This window comes from Lepus europaeus, chromosome 13 (genome assembly GCF_033115175.1).
Source record: "Lepus europaeus isolate LE1 chromosome 13, mLepTim1.pri, whole genome shotgun sequence".
Taxonomy (NCBI): domain Eukaryota; kingdom Metazoa; phylum Chordata; class Mammalia; order Lagomorpha; family Leporidae; genus Lepus; species Lepus europaeus.
Genome location: NC_084839.1, coordinates 81,228,099 through 81,247,416, shown reverse-complemented (window position 1 = coordinate 81,247,416; position 19,318 = coordinate 81,228,099). Strand labels below are relative to the sequence as shown.

Below are 19,318 nucleotides of genomic sequence, written 5' to 3'. Positions count from 1 at the left end.
CTTCAGGCTGCTCCTCCTGGCTCTCCAGGCAGGTTTCTGTGGGCGGAGTCTTCTCAGCTCTGCTCAACACACCCCCCCCCAGGGAACACTAGGGAGAATTTTGACAGACTGAGAACTCCTACTTTATTATTTTTGGGTTTAGCCCACTTAAAAAAATATTTATTTAAAAGGCAGGGTTAGAGAGAAAGAGGTCCTTCCATCTGCCAGTTCACTCCCCAAATGGCCACAAAGCCAAAGCCAGGAGTCTGGAACTCCTCTGGGTTTCCCACATGGGTGGCAGAGGCCTAAACACTTGGGCCATCTTGCACTCCCTTCCCAGGCACTTTAACAGGGAGCCGGATCAGAAGCGGAGCAGCCAGGACTTGAACTGATGCTCAAGTGGGCCTTGCAGGCAGTGGCTTATCCCATAGCACTACAATGCCCACCCTATAGTTATAAGCTTATTAGTTAAATATTTTTTTTTTTATTGTGAAGTGAGGAAGATTAAGGGATTCCATGTGATATCCCGAGACAGGTACCTGCTATGTGTTTTGTTTGTTTGTTTGTTTGAAAGGCAGAGTGAGAGAGAAATCTTCCATCTACTGGTTCACTCTCCAAATGCTGCAACAGCTAGGACTGGGCCAGGCTGAAGTCAGGAATCAGGAACTCTCTCCTGGTGTCCCACGTGGGTGGCAGGGGCTAGGCACATTGGCAAGAAGCTGGGTCAGAAGTAGAGTGCCCAAGACTCAAACTGATACTCCATTAAAGAATGCCAACATTGCAAGCAGTGGCTTAAACAGCTACCCCACAACACTGTCACTGTATTAGGTGTTTTACAGGTGTTAACTATAGAACATAGAGCTTTATATATTATTTGTTGTATTACCAACATGCCAGGGGATAAAAGGTGCAACTTGATATTGACACTTGTTTCTGCTGTGTACTCTCACTAGCTCAGAGAAAGCTACTTCTTAGTTTCCAACTACATAAAGAGACAGTAACAAAACCTGTTGCCCAGAGCTGAGGGGATCTTCTGGGTTGAAGCCCATAGCAGATGATGTTACCAAACATTTTTTCCAGGGCTTGAGAGTATGGAATAGGTTGAGAAATGAGTCCCTCTCCTGGAGAGGTATGATGTGTCTTTTACATTGAAGACTTTGGCAAGGTCTGGAGTCAATAGTGAACCTGTTTCTTATTTTTTTAATAAACCTTTAATTTTAGAATAATTTCAAACTTAAAGAATAGCCAGCATAGTTCCCATGTACCCTTTTACTCAGTTTGCCATAATGTAACATCCTAGATTACCGTGACACGCTTATCAACACTAAGGATTTGAAATTGGTTCAGTACCATTAATGAAATTGTAGACGTTATCTGAATTTCATCAGTTTTTCCAGAAACATCCTTTTTATGTTCCAGGATCCCATCCAGGGTACCACAGTGCATTCAGAAAGCCTGCTTACTTTTGTTTAATGATTACTAGTTAACACCACAGAGTGAACTTTCTAATAGCCCTTTATACAATTTTAACACCACTTGGGATGCCTTAGAAAATGTTTACAGATTGAAAGAAAAAAAAAAAAAAAAAAAAGATGGTCTGAATTCTAGAAAAGAGCTGTTGGTTTGGGGCAGACATCCAGCAGTTAAGTAGCCTTTCAGTGCCTTTGCCAAACCCACTCTTCTGAAATAACCTCGCACTGCAGCCCGAGAAGATGATGCAGACAAAGTCTGTGCATTAGAAATATGTGGGCAGTGATTTTTGATGACTCCAGACCTGGGGTTCTAGTATTTAACATGTACTTGGCACTCAGCATCATGCCAAGGGCCATGCTTGTGGTTGAGCACAGTGCCAAGGTGGAGACCAGCTACATGAACAGCCAGGCTTCAGGTGACACATGTCAGTAACGCCAGGGAACAGGTGAGGCGGGGCAGTGGGCATTCTGACCGTGAGCCTGCTACTAAGAGGGAACCAAGAAGTGAGGCCTCGGCGGTCCCTGTGTACTGGTGATCCCATGAGGAGTGCTTATATAGCCTGCTGTGTGTGTGTTGGCGAGTTCTGAGGCCCCATGAGGCACAATAGCATTTAAAGTGAGAATTCTTGCAGCCAAAACACTTCCATGTGCCGTGACACAATCTTTTCCAGATTTTCTGACGACTGACCCTTTTTTGTAAAAGATTTATTTATTTATTTGAATGGCACAGCATCAAAAAGAGGGAGAGACAGAGAGATACCTTCCATCTGTTGGTTCACGTGCAAAATGGCCACAGTAATCAGGTATGTGCCAGGCCAAACCAGGGGTTTCACAGGTAACAAGGGCCTAAGCACTTGGACTATCTTTCTCTGCCTTACCAGGCACATTATTGGGAAGCGGAATCAGAAGCAGAGCATCTGGAATGCGAACGGGCACTCCAGTATGGGATTGGATGCTGGAATCCAAGTAGCAGCTTAACCCAATGGGCCACCATGCTGACCTCTGACCCGCTTTTTATACGGCACCTCTTTTTTTTTCTTTTTTTATAGAAAGCTTTTACTTAATAAAAGTACAGCTTTTGGATTATAGTGGTTCTTTCCCCTGCTCCAAACCCACCTTCCCACCCCAAAACTACTCCCACCTTCTACTCCCTCTCCCATCCCATTCTTCATTAAGATTCATCTTTAATTATCTTTATGTACAGAAGATCAACTTTATACTAAGTAAAAATTTCAGCAGCTTGCACCCACACAGACACACAAAGTATAAAGTACCATTTGAAGACTGGTTTTACCATTAATTCTCATAGTATAACTCATTGAGGACAGAGGTCCCACATGGGGAGCAAGTGCACAGTGACTCTTGTTGTTGATTTAACTATTGACACTCTTTTATGACATCAGTGATCACCCGAGCCTCTTGTCATGAGCTGCCAAGGCTATGGAAGCCTCTTGTGTCCACAAACTCCAACATTATTTAGACCAGCCCATATTCAAAGTGGAAGTTCTCTCCTCCCTTCAGAGAAAGATACCTCCTTCTTTGATGGCCCCTTCTTTCCTCCAGGATCTCACTCACAGAGATCTTTTATGTAGGCCATTTGCTTATACGGCACCTCTTAAACACACAATCAAGGTGCTCTGAAAGTCCAGCTAGGTGCTTTGTTGTTGCAGGCTGCAGAAATGCCTTGTTAGGAGCAGGCACAGCCTATGTGAGGAAGTAGCTTCCTGTAGGTCGTTCTGACCCTAAAAATCGCATGACTGAACATCCCCAGGCCCCCTCATGGCGACTGAACTGCTGTCGTGGGACAGGATGTGGGGAGCTTCAGTTAGAGCTTCATCAGCCCTTCAGCACCTGTGAAGGAGGAGAGAAAGTTCAGCTACTCATGTCCAGGCATGCCCACACAACTGTTCTTTAGGTTATTAGAGCCTGTTTTCCCCCAATAAATAGACATAGCTTTCTAATGCTGTGGTTTTCCTCAAGGTCAGTGCTTCCTTCAGTTGCGTTCACTCACTGAATTGCTTTGCTTTCATGAGAGTACCAAAACTTGAAATGTGTAGACTCCTTGACCCAATAATTCTGCTCATACGACTTTATCCTAATGAATTAGAATATCCACAGCATTGTTTAAATGGTTTAGAATTGAGCGTGCTTGAAGTGCCTACCAATAGAGACCAGTTAAATAAATGATGATGCATCTATTAATTGTGATCTTAATTAGATTTGTGGAAAAACTTTCTGCAGATTGTAAAGAAACTAAATGGAGAACTGGAGGTGGAGTGAAACTAGATATTACAAGTGTGAAAAAGGCAAAAACAGTGGGATTTTTATGTAGATTTAGGATATTTTGGACATCTATGCCGAACCAGTGACTAGCATTTGTTTTGTGCTATACACAATGTCAGGTATTAGGGACACGGATGAGGCACAGTTCCCACCCTGAGAAGTAGATCAAAGTGGGGAATTGAGGGATGCCTAGTGTCAGTAAATGCATCCCAAAGCAGGTTGAGTTTTGCACCTAGAAGATCCATTACTTCTCTGTACTATTCATCTGAGGGCCTGGGGCCTGATCTCCTGAATGGTATTCGCAAGTCTGATTTCCAGACTTAATCTGGGCATAACTGATAGAAAGTCTCCCAGAATTACCTTGTTTAGTCTGAGTAGCCACACCCAATCTTCTCGCATACTGGTATGATATTCATACAAAGAAATCAATATATATTTACCCATAGCAGTGTCTGCATTGATTTTCCCTGAAGTCTGCCCCTCAAAACTTTTCTGGTAAAAGCCCTGTGCATGAAGGTATTCATCATAGTGTTGCTTATAATATAAAAAAATTGAAATCTATCCAAACGTCTAACTGTGCCAGTGTAGCTAAGCAACTTAGCAAGCATCTTCAGTGGAGCATTGTGCAGCCATCAGAAGTGGTCAGGCAGGGGTGCGTACTGTGGCACGGCAGGTTAAGCCACCACTTGAGATGCCCACATCCCAAATCAGAGTACTGGTTTCAGTATTGGCTGCTCTACTTTTGATCCAGCTTCCTGCAAGTACATACCAGGAGACAGCAAATGATGCTCAGTGTTTGGGTCCCTACCACACTTCTGGGAGACCCCGATGAAGTTCTGGGTCCAGACTTTGGCCTGGCCAGGCCCGGGCTCTTGTGGTCATTTGGGGAGTGAACCAGCACATAGAAGATCTCTCTCTCTCGATCTCTCTCTCTCTCTCTCTGTGTGTGTCTTGTCTCCTCTTTCCCTCTGCCTTTCATGTAGAAAAATGAACATCTTAAATAATAAGTGGTGGTTGGTTAGGCAAAAGCTATGTAGGAACATGTAGAAATGCTCACTAGTGGATACTAAGTGAGTGAAATAATGTATAAAGTAAGGGCACACTGAAGATTACAATTACGTAAAATATTTCTATAAAGGAACTGACTGGAAAAGAATATATAAAAGTGATCATCGCTATGTTAATATAATGGAATAGTGACTAACATTTCTCTTTTGCTGTATATTGTTTTCATTACTTTAGAAATTATATCAAGGGGAGAAAAGCCAGAGCTGAAAATAAACGGTCTAAAGATTGATTTTTGCAGTCAGTTGCAGGCTTTACAGGGTGGGGACAGAGAATTGATAAATCTCATTATGGTCAGAGTAACTGTTATTGATTTATGTGGCTTTGATTCCCCTCCTTGCCTCCAGGAATTGAGGAATCACAGATGGGAAAGCGAGGGTACCTAACACCAAACAGTGCACGAGAACATCTTTTTGCCATTTGGAAGAATGAAGGTACTGTACAAGCTAAAGGAATAGCCCTTTTCTTCTCTAGGCTCTCATTTCCTGGACTCGCTAACCCTCGTGTTGTATTTTTTTTTTTTTTTATAAAGTTGTGATTATTGTAGCTGTCTCCTGAAATTGATCCATAGGTTTGGGGCAGGCTTCATTGAGGTCTCGTGGAGTCGAGGAGGTGATACCTAGCATCAAGAACTTGATTACTATAAATGAGCCTGACCTTAAATAAAAGCTGCAGGAGGGCCCAGCTTAAAAAGATTGTATTTCCTGAAGGGTCCCTGGAACTCACAGTATTTCAAATGCCCGTAAATAAAAGGCCCCTTTAACAGTTTCTGTGGGAGTTCCTTCTATAAATAAAAAATGAGCTTTTTTAAAAAAATGTGAATTTCTTCACATTTCAATTCCCTACCAAAAAAAAAAAAAGGGAAATTGTCTATTCCCTTTTGAATGAATGACAGAGCTTTTGGCAGTGGATCCAAGCCTTCTTGTCCATCCTCTGTGTGTTCTAGAACACTGACTGTAACCCCTGTGTAATATCAAAAAAAGCACTGGAGTTACTATGATACTTTCTGTGGCGGGCTCTAGTACTTTTTATTCAGTTTCTCTTAGCATTTTTTTTAGGTCACCAGAAACTTGAGATACAGCCTTGACCGATAAAAGATCCCTTTTTGGCAGCACCCGTGTGGAGGATGTGTTTTGTTTTGATTTTTAAAAAATTTTCATTGGCTTGAAAGGCAGAGAGAATATCTTCCATCCCCTGGTTTACTCCCCAAATGCCTACCACAGCCAGGATTGGGCCAGACCAAAGCTAGGAGCCCAGAACTCCATCCAGGTCTCTCACATGAGTGGCAGGGACCAAAGCATTTGCACCATTGTCTGCTTCCTCCCAGGAGGCATTAGTAGGAAGCCAGATTGGAAACAAAGGAGCTGGGACTTGAACCGGCACTCCAATATGGGCTGCAGGCATCCCAAGGGCCACAACATCCATCCTCGTGTTTTAAGAAAGCTAATGTTTTTTATTTTGATATTTTTCTTTTTTTTTTAAATAATTTTTTTTTTTTGACAGGCAGAGTGGACAGTGAGAGAGAGAGACAGAGAGAAAGGTCTTCCTTTTGCCGTTGGTTCACCCTCCAATGGCCGCCGCGGTAGCGCGCTGCGGCCGGCGCACTGCGCTGTTCCGATGGCAGGAGCCAGGTGCTTCTCCTGGTCTCCCATGGGGTGCAGGACCCAAGGACTTGGGCCATCCTCCACTGCACTCCCTAGCCACAGCAGAGAGCTGGCCTGGAAGAGGGGCAACCGGGACAGGATCGGTGCCCCGACCGGGACTAGAACCCGGTGTGCCGGCGCCGCAAATTTATGTGTTTTTAATTTGAGAGGCAGAGAGAGAAAGCAGAAGCTCCCATCTGTTGATTCACTGCCCAAGTACCCATAACCACCTGAACTTGGCCAGGCCAAAACCGAGAGCCAGAAACCCAATCCAAGTTTTCCCACATAGGTAGCAGGGACCCAGGGTATACACTAGTAGGGAGCTGGAATCAGGAGCAGAGGGTAGGACTCAAACCTAGGACTCCAGTATGGGAAGCGTGTGTCCCAACTGGCGTCTCAGCTAATAGGCTAAATGCTTGTACCCAAGTCAGTTTTTTATAAACACCAGAGTAGTAAGTATCTGATTAATTGTGTATCTTAAGTTTAGTAATCCAGGAAGATAATAGAGGAAGGTGTTTTTTTTTTTTTTCTATTCCTGCTCAATTCAATCCTTGAGTTACGCAGTGTTGCCCCTGTAGTACTGTCTTTACACTGTTAGCTCATTGGCGTACAAGCTGCCATACACACAGAGGCTGTTTTTTATTTGTTTTTATGAGAAGAATGTGATCTTATTCTACATATTACCCTCTGTTTTTTTTCTTCACTGGGGACTATTTTTGGGGTTGTCCTGTTGTGCTTTTTTGGAGAGATTTAAATGATCTCTTTGGCCTATTTCAAACACAGGATTCTTTCTGAATTACCTCTTCTCTGGACTGGATGATGTTGGCGTGGAGTCCGGATTCAACCCCGCTGTGTTCTTCCTGGATTTCATGGTTGTACCACCCTCGAGGTAATGCCCTCTCATCAACTGTCTACAGTGACAACCCATGGGAGGAGCTGGGAGGGCCAAGGGCCCTGAGAAATAGATCAGCATTTCCTTCCAGTTGCAGGAGGAGGAAGTATTCTCCTGTCTGGTTGTTGTGAATGCTAAAGGAATATTGTCTGTCTGCTTGTGGTGTTGTCTGTTGCCTACAGGTAGACCCTCGCCTCAAGCTAAACATTTGTCGATTCTGTCTGTCCCCTGCAGGTATCGCCCTGTCAATCGCCTGGGGGACCAGATGTTTACCAATGGCCAGACAGTGAACCTGCAGGCTGTCATGAAGGACATAGTTCTGATCCGAAAGCTTCTGGCACTGATGGCCCAGGAGCAGAAGCTGCCGTGTGAGGTGGCACTACCCGTCACAGGAGAGGTCAGGACCGCCTTGGTACTGATGTTTAGGCACACATGCTTCGGTCTGGCCCCCATGCAGTGTAGATACAAATGTTGTGGGTGCCAGCTGATGTCACTGGGATGTCCTCTGCAGCTGGCAGCACCCCTAGTGGGAGTTGTGGGTTTGGATGAATTGGTTAAGGTCCGAGGTGTAGGCATGAGCGTGGGCATGGCAAAGTCTGGGCTGGTACTAACACTGAGAGACCTTAGTTGAGTCACTTTAATTTCTAGGACTGGTCTCCACATCGAGGCTATTCTAGGCCTTTGTCAGCTTCTGGGTCATTTAGCTCCCTGCACTGGGCTCTGGAAGGCAGTGTTGTAGAGTGTAGAGTAGGAATTTTCCAAGGTAAGAGAGTCTCAGATCACATTGCCAGAGCTCCTTTGGTGTGACAAGCCTTGCACTAGGTCTTTACTGGATATAAAGATGAATTGAGTGCTCAGAAAGCTTGCTGAGGTCACTGCCCCCCCCACCCCCCCACCCCAGCTCTAGGGTACTCTGGATACAATCAGGAAAGGACTCCTGTTAGCCAGAGACAGTCCTGCTGTCAGCCATGCCCATCACAAGGTGGCGCCACTGTCTCCTGGACATGGCTGCTCTGCATTACCCAGGCTTTCTCCTTGGAGCTTTCTCTGGCTTTGCATAAGTTTTCTGATTAGCCTGTGTAGGTGTTCTTTGGAAAAAAAAAAAAAACCTCAGTGTAAGAGAAAGCTGCCCTCTGCAGGCCCCAGTCCCGTTGACGATGCAAGGCCGTAGGATGACAGATCCGGTGACCAGGGCTGATGATTTTATTGTGGTGGTCATTGGAAATAGGGCAGCCCATCTGTCCAAAATATAAAGGTTGAGTCTCAGTAGGAACAACCAGCACGTTCTTGGATCCTAAGTCACAGTTCCTCTCCGACGAGCGGGACGCTGCTGTTCTTCCCTCCCTCATTCCATTCCCATGGCGTTCCTCACCAGACAGTGTGTTAGGCGCTCGGGAGATGACAGTGAGCTGGTGGCCCTGAGCCAGGGAAGCCCATCAGTGGTGACTCTGGAACGCGCTTCAGCCCTGGTGGCTCTCATGACAGTCTCGGTTACTGGGTCTTCACCCACCCTCCCTGCCAGCCCACCACACTGCTGGATTTCTTTTGTCATCTGACCCACCCCGAAGGACATGGGATGGGCAGACGGTGTCAGTAGGCAGTACTGTCAGGTAGCTAAGGCCTCTGTGTTTCTGTCACCTGAGCAAGTAGTGGAAGACAAGGAGGAGATGAGGCCAGGGGCACAGATATTTCTAAGGATGGGTTCAGTACTCCATTGAGACTTGGAGACTTACAACCAGTAACTTGACATTGCGTGGTTGGGGACCCACATCTTGAGGACATACATATCATATGGCAAACAGTTTTTCTTTTAAGCAGTTGTTCCACTTGGTTTTCATAAGTGCTTTGGATTGGGTTTTCTAAAAACCATAAATAAAGCTGAAATTCTTGTGAATATTGGTTAACTGGCAGGATAATAGAACTTTAGAAAAAAGGTATTGATGTCAGAAGGGCTTCTTAGCGATGAGCTGTTAAGTGCCTGATAAAGGAGCCAGCTTCTACGTTTTCAGGTCATTTTACTGCCAGAAAGACACAGGCTAGTAAATATGTAATGGGCTTGTGTGTTATTAATGATACTTACTGGGTCAGCATTGTGGTACAGAGGGTTAAGCTGCCACTTGACACTGGTGACCCATATCGGAGTGCCCTGCTGCTCCACTTCCAATCCAGCTCCCTGCTAATATATCTGGGAAGACAACCGAAGTGTTTGGACCCCTGCGCCCATGTGGAAGACCAGGATGGAGTTCCTGGCTCTTGGTTTCAGCTTGGCTGAGTCTGGGCTATTGAACCATTAAGGGAGTGAACTACGGGATGGAAGATCTATCTGTCTCTGTCTCTCTCTTTTCTTTCATTCTGCCTTTCAAATAAATAAATGGATGGATGAATGGATCTTTGTAAAATAAACCAGACATACTTAACAAAATTGAGTTATTAGCACTTCTGCCACTGATATGTGAGGGCAAACTGCAGAGCTCATCATCTGTCACAGATAGGGTCAGAAATACAAATAAAACCAAGCCAGATCTTTCGGAGCTTTTGTCATTCGTGCCTGTTTTCTTGGTCGTTTCTTCTCAGGATAAAGATACTTCAGTTGCTGTGGATCGATCCTTTTTAAGCGCACTTCCGGGCCAGTCCCTCACAGACAAACTTTACAACATTTGGATTCGCCTTCAGAGCCACGTCAATATCGTGTTTGACAGTGAGATGGATAAATTAATGATGGAAAAGTACCCCGGCATTAGACAGGTGAGCAGTAAGTTGGATTCCCACTGCTAACTGAGGAGAATGAACAACAAAGCTGGTAGTATCGAAACCAACATAGTAAATAATTAATTTTTGTTTTTTCCATGTTTCTCTGGACTTTTTCTCCGTACAGATTCTGGAGAAGAAGGAAGGCCTGTTCCGCAAGCACATGATGGGAAAGCGAGTGGACTACGCGGCTCGTTCAGTCATCTGCCCAGACATGTACATCAACACCAACGAAATCGGAATTCCCATGGTATGTGGCAAGGCGAGGGGGGGGAAGAGGGCTCATTTGGTACTGGGGGTGGCAGACAGGGAGTGCCACCGAGGGCCCTGGACAGGGTTTGTGGCAGCCTGTGGTTCCTATGGTGGGAATAGCTTCTGCTTTTTTCCTGAGTGGCCCATGTGGCTTTGACAGACTTGCTGTCGCTCCGTGCCAGTCTTTCAGACATCTCCCCACAAGGGAGACCCACACTCTGGGGCCCCAGGGAACTCATGGCAAGGCTTCCCGTGTCTCTGCCCACATGGCTGCCTCCTGCCTGCCTTGGCCTAGTCTTTGAACTTGCCTTGTCAGATTGAACACATGACAGGTGAGGAAGAGGGCAAGGGGAACAGTAGTCCTGCCAGGGGTTATATGAGAGAAGCCTTTGGTCACATGAGAGAAGAAGGGGAGAGAGCCCCCAAAGAGGAGGCGTGTGTTGCCCATCACCCCAGTCCTTCTGGAGGAAACAACTCAGCCCATTTCGCCATCAGTGTTGCCTTGGGGAGCCAGCTTCCTTTTCTCAGTTCCCATCCAGTTCAAGCTGTGGTGCTCATTAGCAGCAACCCGCTCATCAGCTTCCCTCATAATGGGCATGAGATCAGGACTGTGGTGATGGTGTCCTGCCCTCCGTGGAAAGTTCTTGTTTCCTCGCACACCGTGGCCGCCTCTCCCTCGGGGGTGCTGGTCGTGAGCAGAAGTGTTGTGATCTCTCTTGGGCAGATGAGGGCAAGACAAGCATCTGGGAAGGCTCCATCCTTGCCTCCTGCTTCCAAGTGCTGGGCCCAGCAGCAAGGAAAGGCTTTGCAAAGCCCAGGGGGACGTTCCTGGGTCTCAGGGCCTGCGAGGAGAGGCCCAGGGCCTGTTTGTTGCCCTTTCTGGGCAGCAGGCAGAGCCACCTCTGTTGGCTTTGGTGTCAGCACCTAGAGTGTCCCAGCCTTGGGAGAGACCTTTAGTCTCCTTTTTTGGACCAACATAGATTCTAGGCTTGGCTTTGTGGCTCTGGTAGCTTGTTCCCTGAGGAGGGGCCCTGAAGTGACCCCTCTGCCCACCTCCAGCCTGCCTCAGGTCTCAGGGCCGTGGTGGGAAGGACAGAGCAGGTCACACTGCCTCTCGGCCCCTTGTAGCATATCCTGCCCTGCCCCTAGAGACTGTGGGGAACAGGGGAAGTGAGCTAAGCCTGGACAGTGAGCTGGAGACCCAGCAGTGGGCCCAGCAGACCAAAGTGTTCCTCATAAAGGTAAACCCAGGTTCCAGCAGGAGAGACGAAGAGGAAACAAGTGCATCAGCACCGTGTCAGATGCGAAAGGTGGAGCAGGAGGGCGTGGGTATAGGCGCAGCAGGTTAAGCTGACGCTTAGAACACCTGTGCCCAGTTCAATTCCTGGCCACTCCACTTCTGATCCACCTCTACTAATGCAGTCCTAGGAGATGGTGGATGATGCGTCCTTCCTTGCTATCCAATGTGGGAGACCTGGGTGGAGTTCTGGGTTCCTGGCTTTGGTCTGATCCAGCCTGGCTGTTGCAGGCATTTGGGGCATGAACCAGTGGATATAAACTTGCTCGTTCTTGTGTGCACTTCCCCCCCCAACCATTTTCTGTATGTATATATATATATATATATATATATATATTTTTTTTTTTTTTTTTTACAGTAGAGCAGGCTGAGGGGATAGGGAGCACAGGGGCGAGGGGGAGTAGGGGAAGCACCTTACTGAGTGCTACTGTGCAGAGGCCTGGAAAAATGTAGACAAGTTTCCCTATCTGGGGCTTCTCAGCCTCTTTGATGTATTCATATACATTTTGAAACATCAGAGGAGTTTATAATATTTAGCAGTTCAGAAACTCAATCAGGAAACTCATTTTTCTTTGGGAAGGAAGCTGTTTTTCTTTCTTTTTTTTTGGGGGGGGGCGGGGGAGGTGGGCTTGTTTTTATTGGAGCATGTTGCAGACCTAGTACCAAATGGAGCACACTGCATTTTCTCATCTATCAGAAGTGCCACGTTGCTAGTAGGGGTTTCCAGCCCTGAGTTAAGACCTTCTGACGCCATGTCTGGCTCTGGGAAGTTGTGTGATCAGTTGGTGATGAAGGAGGGCCCGGTGGGATTCGCCACTTTTCTCAAGTTTGTGTCCTGTGCTATGCTCCTTTCCTTGGAGACTCTGAATTCATTGGCAGATGCAGAATGAAGTTTTAGAGTGGTTAAAAAAATTCTAATGCATCAACTGTGAGGCTTCAATTACTCTCTTCAGACTGACTGCTGGACAAGGAGGCCTAATCTCCAGTCCCTGAGGGAGAGTCTGGCAAGACGGCTCCGTGGAGGAGGCCAGCGGGATGTGCTTCACTCACTGGAGGGCTTTTTTGGCCCAGAAGCTTCTGCACATTGCTGGGGGGGAAGCCACACAACCTGCGTCAGATCCTGACGCCGTGTGACCTTCTTCTGCCCACTCTGAATTTCTACGTGTACTCCCTGTCTCTAGGTGTTTGCCACAAAACTGACTTACCCTCAGCCGGTGACTCCCTGGAACGTGCAGGAATTGAGGCAAGCAGTCATCAATGGCCCCAACGTGCACCCAGGGGCCTCCATGGTCATCAACGAGGATGGCAGTCGCACAGCTCTAAGTGCGACGGACGTGACCCAGCGGGAGGCCGTGGCCAAGCAGCTCCTGACACCAGCTACAGGGGCACCCAAGCCCCAGGGGACAAAAATCGTGAGTAGTGGGCAGATTAGGTCAAGAGCCCAGAGGTGGCTGACTCCCCTGTAATGCTGACTAGAGCTATGACTCCAATGGGTGCTGATCCAGGAAGGCTGTGTAAGTATTCCTACACCTTTAAGAAGCCAGGGGTGGTCTTCAGGTGGTTGGTGACGCTCACCTTGTCTCCCTAGCCAGAGTCTGTGCACTGGGGCGTATGTACCCTGACTTCCAGCCTTCTCTGGCCATCTCACACCATGCAGCGCAGTGCTGGGCACACAGCTGGTGTTGGGAAGTGTACTTTCAGAACTCATTTGTGTTTCTGGGGCAGGGTAGTTTCCGGAACAGGGCTGCTCAAAGGCAGTCCCCTGGTGGAAGCAGCAGCGTGTCCAGAGGTGTGGGAAACACAAACCAGGGCAGCGTTGAGGTATGGTAGGTTGCGTTTCTGCCTGTGGCACCGGCATCCCATATGGACACCGGTTCAAGTCCCAGCTGCTGCTTTTCCAATCCAGCACTCTGTTTATGGCCTGGGAAAGCAGTGGAGGATGGCCCAAGTGCTTGGGCCCCTGCACCCATATGGGAGACCCAGCAGAAGCTCCTGGCTTCAGATCTGCCCAGCTCTGGCCTTTGCAGCCATTTGGGGAGTAAACCAGCAGATGGAGGACCTCTCTCTCTGTCTCTCCCTCTCTCTGTCTGTAACTCTGCCTCTCAAATAAGTAAATCAATCTTTTTTTAAAAAAAAAAAAAAAAGGAAATGAAAACCTACCCTCTGAATTAGAATTGAAACCTCTGGGATTGGGGCTAGGGGTTCTTCGTGCTAAAGTTTGGGAACTGCTGTGTAGGAAGGAAGTGCTCTGGGCTGGGAGTAGCCGTAACGGACTAGTGTTGACTAACGCGTCCTTAGTGCACCATTGCTGCTCCCGCCTGTTGTGCTGTGTTGTGAGGCTCTTATCTGAGTTTCATTGGAAAGCAAATAATCAATCAGCATGGTTGCTGAGGCATCAGTTGGGTGGGTGACAGCATCTGTGTCCTTGTCCATTCTGGCTGGGAGGAGAGTAGCACATGGCCCCCTCCCAGGCAACAGCAGCACAGATAGTAGTTTCAGTTTGGGTTGAACATGTGACTTACCAGAGGCAAGAGGTTACTGCATTTCCCAAACCATCTGTGCAGCTGGGAGCCCTCTCTGCCATCTGGCCAGTCTCTACCCAGGGGTCAAAGGCTCCTCTTGAGTAATGAGCCGAAGCGCTACGAAGTTTCCATCAGCCTTGGAGGAGCAGCGGAAGAGGACGCACTCTTGGCCTCGTCACTGTGGCTGTTGGTTCTCTTTAGCATGCCACTGGGATTGGCTTTGGGGCAGGGCAGCACGTGCAGACACAGATACACTCACCTCTTGTTCTTCCCCAGAGCATTAAGTATGATTTGTATTGAGATTCGGGGGCTTATTTCTGCCTTTCTTCAGTACCTGGTATTAGTTGTGTGAGGATTGTAAGAGTATGCAAGGTCTAGTTCATGCACCTTTGGGTGAAAGCGGGTTAAAAAGGAAACAGTCTTGTAGTTTACCCAGGTCAAGCACGGGAAACAGTCCTACAGCAAGAAAATCTCAGAGAAGAACTACAAGCTAAGAGCTCAGGTAGGACTGAGGACCCCTGTGTGCTATTGCCCTGCCAGTCACTGTGGCCGTGGCCCTTGCTCCCCATGTACAGTATGGCAAGGGTACCAGCGGTGAATGAGTGTGTAGATGGATCCCCCAGTCCTGACTGGTATGGCGGGCAACATAGGGGCCAGCGATGGGGGCCAGCAACTTTGTGCACACGAGACGCTCAGAAGAAACAAGGTTGAAGGAAGCACGCAGGGCGAGTGGGCAGAGTTCAGAGTCATCACGAGGCGATTGTGAGTCAGGTAATGGAGCATCCTAGAGGGCTGCAGGCAGGTGCTGGGGAGAGAGCCAGGGGTCCTGTACTGGCAATAGGTTGGGCGTGGGGCTGTAGAATAGGGAGGGAGCTGAGAACAGAAGTGTGGCTTTCAGTGCAGGACAATGGGAATGCTGCAGAGGAGTTGCCTGTAGGCCCTGCTAAGTCGGAAGGGGCTGTGGAGAATCCAGGGGCCCAGCTCATGTACAGAGTAGAAGCGTAAGACTTTGGAGGGCTATGGAGGTGAGACATGAAGCCATCGGCGCGCTGACCTCTTTGAGCACAGAGTACAAAGGAGAGAGAAGAAGGGACACCGGACAGGCTCAAACATGGGAGGCACAGGACCAGGCTCACTCATTTTGTGTCATTTATCTCTTGAATGTGGTTGTGGGGTGCTTCAGGGACATATAAAGGTCACCTGGAGGGAGCCAGTGTTCAGAGCCTTTGTGAAGAGGAACCAAAGGCATTTGACCTTGTCTGGTTAAGAGCATGAGGCAAAGGCAGAGGGAACTTCCTGTGCCACTCGCTGAGATGAGGGCATGGGGAAAGGGCTGTGATCAGCGGCTCTGGAGGCTGTGCAGGCCTGGCCGCCGTGTGCAGTGGGGAGGCTGAATGAGAGTGGTCCGGTCACCCGTGTCACCTTGAGTTCAAATCCTTGGCAAACTCACGAGTCCTCACGTTGTCCCGGGCTCACCTCTCCACTCATCCACCTTCGGCCTCTTTGCTCAGCTTGTCCCTGGCCACTCTGGGCTCCTTCTCCCCTTTAGGCTTCCCAGATCCTCCTCCTCTGCCTGGAATGCTTTCCCCTCGCCCTCCCCCACACTTCCTGGCTGACTGCTCTTCCTGCAGGTCTCAGCAGAGTCTCTAGGGTCTGAGAGTTGGTGCTTGCAGCCTCTGTGGACCTCTGGTTCACTTCTGCGTAGAGCACCTGGGAGTCCAGAGCAGGGTATGGATGAATGGGTGTGGCTGGGAACCTGTAAAACTTCATTTACAAAACCAGGCGGCTAGCTGGCGGAATGCAGTTCATGGCTCCCAGAAACCTGCGTTAGGTGCCCCCGTGAGTTCCCCTACCTCCAGCGCCCACCTGCGTCTGTCCACCCTTCACCCCTCGTATTGTGCTGTCCCTGTGTGTGCCCCCAGCTCTCTGCCCTTGAATTCCTTTGTCCTGTGAGTTCAAGGCAGGGAGTGTTCTGCTCACGACTTTCCCCAGCACCCAGTGCTCGGGACATCCCTGTGGAATGTGTGGATCCAGGTGGAGGCATTGGAGGCCCCAAGATATGAGGGCCAGGTTAGACATGAGGACGCGGTACTTACGTTGGGATAAGGGGTGGGCAAGGATGGCTAACTTCATTTTCCAAAATCTTAATAAAGGTGTGTGCGACATGTGAACGTGTAATGTGATGCACCCAGGCTTACTTTGCACAGCCTTGTCAGCATGTTGTACACGGGTGAGGACGGGGCCAGGGAGGCTGAGGGAGGAGACAGAGTCCAGTCAGGGTGAACCACAGTTAGGTGAGGAGGCGAAAGGATGTGCCCCCTATGAGGTGGGAAACCTCTGCTGTTTCCCCTGGGCCTCATAAGTAAAGGAGGAAGCGGCCAAGACCTCTAGGCTTGTTTTCCTGCCCAGCATCTGCCAGGGGGAGGCCTTTGGCCCTAGGCCTGCCTCTGGAAACTCTGACCCGGGCACTGGGGCACACTAATTTTCACTGCGGTGTTTATTTAGAGACAAGAGAAAGGAAGGGCCTGGGGTTTGGGTTGGCAAGGGGAGCACCCTGGGTTCCAGGGCTTCTGTTTGGATTGGCCAGTGCCTGCCCGACTGGCCCGCGTCCCATCCCAGCTGCACCGAGTTTGCTTACGCTCGGGATGTCTCAAGTTTGCCAGACTCAGGTCATAGGCCCAGCCTGGGTTTTTGGTTGGAGCAGTTTCTCCCTTGAGAGGCTAAAGAAGGAAGATCTTGGGCTGTGTGACGTAGTCACGCGGGGCACCAGGGCAGATGTTCGTGGGAATCCTTGGAGTTCAGGTCTCCTTGGAAACATGCCACTAGGGAATAGGGAGGGCAAGATTCCAATTCCTTAGGGTGCAAAAAGACTTAGCTGTGTGCTACGTGCTTCCAGGCCTGCCTCGTAGATGTGAGGGCTTTGCTTCCTGCTTTCCTAAGGCAGAGGGAACTTTCAGCCACGCTGGAGGGGAATGGGGAGAGGATGATGGAGATACCCTTTAAAAAAGATTTATGTGTTTATTTGAAAGAGTTACAGAGAAAGAGAACTTCCATCCGCTGGTCCACTCCCCAAATGGCTGCGATGGCCAGGTCTGGGCCAGGCCAAAGCCAGGATCCAGGACCTTCTTCCTAGTATTCCATGTGGGTGCAGGGGCCCAAGCACTTGGGTAATCCTCTGATGCTTTTCCCAGGTGCATCAGCAGGGAGCTGGATAGGAAGAGGAGCAGACTCAAAGTGGCGCCCATGTGGGATGCCGTCATTGCAGGCAGTGGCTTAACCCACTGTGCCACAACTCCAGCCCCAGATTCGGGGGTCTTAACTGCTGTCAGCCCCTAGGCCAAATGCCCATCCCTGAGTTGTTGTTGTTGTTGTTTTTAAAGATTAATTTATTTGAAAGGAACAGTTACAGAGAGAGATTGATCGATCAATCTTCTGTCCGTGGGTTCACTCCCCAAATGGTTTCAGTGGCCAAAGCTGGGCTGATCTGCAGCCAGGAGCCAGGAGCTTCTTCTGGGTCTCCCACATGGGTACAGGGGCCCAAGGACTTGGGCCATCTTCCACTACCTTCCCAGGCACACTAGCAGAGAGCTGGATCAGAAGTGAAGCAGCCAAGACTCAAATCGGAGCCTATATGGGATGCCAGCACTGCAGGTGGTAGCTTTACCTGCTATGCCACAGCACCGGCCCCCATCACTGAGTTTTGTTTTTGTGGTTTTTTTTGTTTTTTGTTTTTTTGTTTTTTTTTTTTGACAGGCAGAGTTAGACACTGAGAGAGAGAGACAGAGAGAAAGGTCTTCCTTTTCTGTTGGTTCACCCCACAATGGCCACTGTGGCCAGCACACTGTGGCTGGCGCACTGTATTGATCCGAAGCCAGGAGCCAGGTGTTTCTCCTGGTCTCCCATGCGGGTGCAGAGCCCAAGGACTTGGGCCATCCTCCACTGCACTCCCAGGTCACAGCAGAGAGCTGGACTAGAAGAGGGGCAACCAGGACAGAATCTGGAGCCCCAACCAGGACTAGAACTTGGTGTGCCGGCGCTGCAGGCAGAGGATTAGCCTATTGAGCCGCGGTGCTGGCCATCACTGAGTTTTAGATTGGGCTTTAGATTGCTGCACCTTATCACCTTACGCCACTGGGATTTTCTTTTCCTCACTCCAGGACTTATATTTACACTCTGGGGACATATTCTGAGAAATGCACTGTTAGGTAATTTTGTCATGCAAATGTCATAGTGTTTACTTTCGCAAACTAAGATGGCAGTGAAAACTAGCACCACCTACTATGTATAGTCTATTGTTGACAGAGACATTATGCGCTGTGTGACTGTATTTAACTTAGGCTTTTTCATCATTGCATAATATTCCAGTCTAGATAAGCTAAGATTTGTGCCTCTTGAATGGGACAGAAGTCACGCCGAGGCCAAGTTGAGGTGAGCCTTGGAAGGGGCAGTGATGTTGCTGAGTTCCCACTGATCATCTACCTGGTCTCCACTCTGCCCTAGGTGTGCCGGCACGTGAAGAATGGGGACATTCTCCTACTGAATCGGCAACCCACCTTGCACAGACCCTCCATCCAGGCCCACCGTGCCCGCATCCTACCTGAAGAGAAAGTCCTGCGGCTCCACTATGCCAACTGCAAGGCCTATAATGCTGACTTTGATGGAGATGAGATGAATGCCCACTTCCCCCAGAGTGAGCTGGGCCGGGCCGAGGCCTACGTCCTGGCCTGCACTGATCAGCAGTACCTTGTTCCCAAGGTAGGTCTGACCTTGAGGCCTTTCCATGGTCAATTCTGGCATGGCGTGCCACTTTAAACCTGGGCCTCCCCCAGCTTCTGGGGTCGGTGGGCAGCTCCAATGCATGGGCACATAGAACAGAGGGTCCTGGCTTTTCCCCAGGTGTTTTCAGTCTTCCAGTTGCTCCCAGGCAGGGAAGAACTTCTGTCTTGCTGTGTCTTAAAATTGACTAAGTCAGGGAGAAAGTGTGATGGCCATTCTAGAAAACCAAGGTCAACAGCTGCATAGCATGTCTTGTCTTCCGGACTTATATTTGGATTTTGCAACTTGCTAGCTCCTGACAATCATCCTCTCATCTCAGCTGTCATGGTTATCATGGTCTCCAGGTAACTTTGATCCTTTGGATTCTAGTAAGCTTGAGTTTTAAGAGA

General features: G+C 48.8%; 1 protein-coding gene across 1 annotated transcript in view; it reads left to right on the top strand.

The window, feature by feature from the left end:
* The window catches only part of POLR1A (RNA polymerase I subunit A), a 78,704-nt gene that overhangs the window by 13,265 nt on the left and 46,121 nt on the right, over positions 1-19,318 (top strand). The window contains exons 7-13 of the mRNA XM_062209778.1: positions 5,147-5,233; positions 7,226-7,331; positions 7,569-7,731; positions 9,909-10,079; positions 10,210-10,332; positions 12,813-13,043; positions 18,654-18,908. Coding sequence (XP_062065762.1) covers positions 5,147-5,233; positions 7,226-7,331; positions 7,569-7,731; positions 9,909-10,079; positions 10,210-10,332; positions 12,813-13,043; positions 18,654-18,908 — 1,136 coding nt within the window. The remainder of the gene's footprint in view (positions 1-5,146; positions 5,234-7,225; positions 7,332-7,568; positions 7,732-9,908; positions 10,080-10,209; positions 10,333-12,812; positions 13,044-18,653; positions 18,909-19,318) is intronic.